This window comes from Chaetura pelagica, unplaced genomic scaffold (genome assembly GCF_000747805.2).
Source record: "Chaetura pelagica isolate M959 unplaced genomic scaffold, ChaPel_1.0 scaffold1472, whole genome shotgun sequence".
Classification (NCBI taxonomy): domain Eukaryota; kingdom Metazoa; phylum Chordata; class Aves; order Apodiformes; family Apodidae; genus Chaetura; species Chaetura pelagica.
In genome coordinates this window covers 2033-2753 of record NW_009952291.1, presented here as the reverse complement: position 1 = coordinate 2753, position 721 = coordinate 2033, and the positions used below count along the sequence as shown (strand labels likewise).

Sequence of the window (721 nt, the reverse complement as noted above, 5' to 3'; positions counted from 1 at the left end):
CAGCAGTGTCAGTCTGTCTCACCCTCCTGGCCTCACTTTGGTACTTCACAGCCTTTTTGGTGTCGGCCACGGCACGCTCCACAAAGCCCACCGACTGGTCCATGTTGTTCTCGATGCGGTCGATCATGGCTCCCTAGGGAGGGACACACTGAGAGCACCCCGGGGGGGGCAGCACCCACCCACCCACCCTCCTGGTCATCCCAGTGCCCGGCCCTCATTGTCCTCCTCTCCAGGTCTCTGCCCATCCTGGTGTCACGCACAGGTCCCTGCTTGTCCTCATGGCCAGGTCTCTGCTTGTCCTTCTGCCCAGGTCACTGTTGGTCCCCATGCCCAGGTCCCTCCTTGACCCCATGCCCAGGTCCCTGTTTATCCTTGTGCCCATGTCCCTGCTTGTCCCCAAACCCAGGTCCTTGCTCATCCCCATGTCCCTCTTAGTCCCCGTAACCATGTCCCTGCTTGTCCCCATGCCCAGGTCCCTGCTGGTCCCCACACCCACCCCCCTGCTGGTCCCCAGGCCCAGGGGGGGGTCCCAGCTGTGCCCTCCCCACACCTGGTTCTCCACCAGCATGGCGATGTCCACGAACATGTCGTGCAGCTCCTTGATGCTGCTCTCCAGCCGCACGATGTCCTTGTGCCGCCCCTCGATCTCGCTCAGCGCCTGCTTCGAGATCTGCGACTCCATGATCTGTGATGGGGGGGGACAGGGGGAGCTCAGGGGGGG

The 721-nt window shown here is 63.4% G+C and overlaps 1 protein-coding gene across 1 annotated transcript in view; it reads right to left on the bottom strand.

The window, feature by feature from the left end:
* Nucleotides 1-721, bottom strand: part of LOC104397796 (syntaxin-3-like) — a 6865-nt gene that overhangs the window by 4120 nt on the left and 2024 nt on the right. The window contains exons 3-4 of the mRNA XM_010007805.1: nt 551-685; nt 23-133 (exon numbers count right to left, since the gene is read on the bottom strand). Of these exons, the coding sequence (XP_010006107.1) occupies nt 23-133; nt 551-685 (246 nt within the window). The remainder of the gene's footprint in view (nt 1-22; nt 134-550; nt 686-721) is intronic.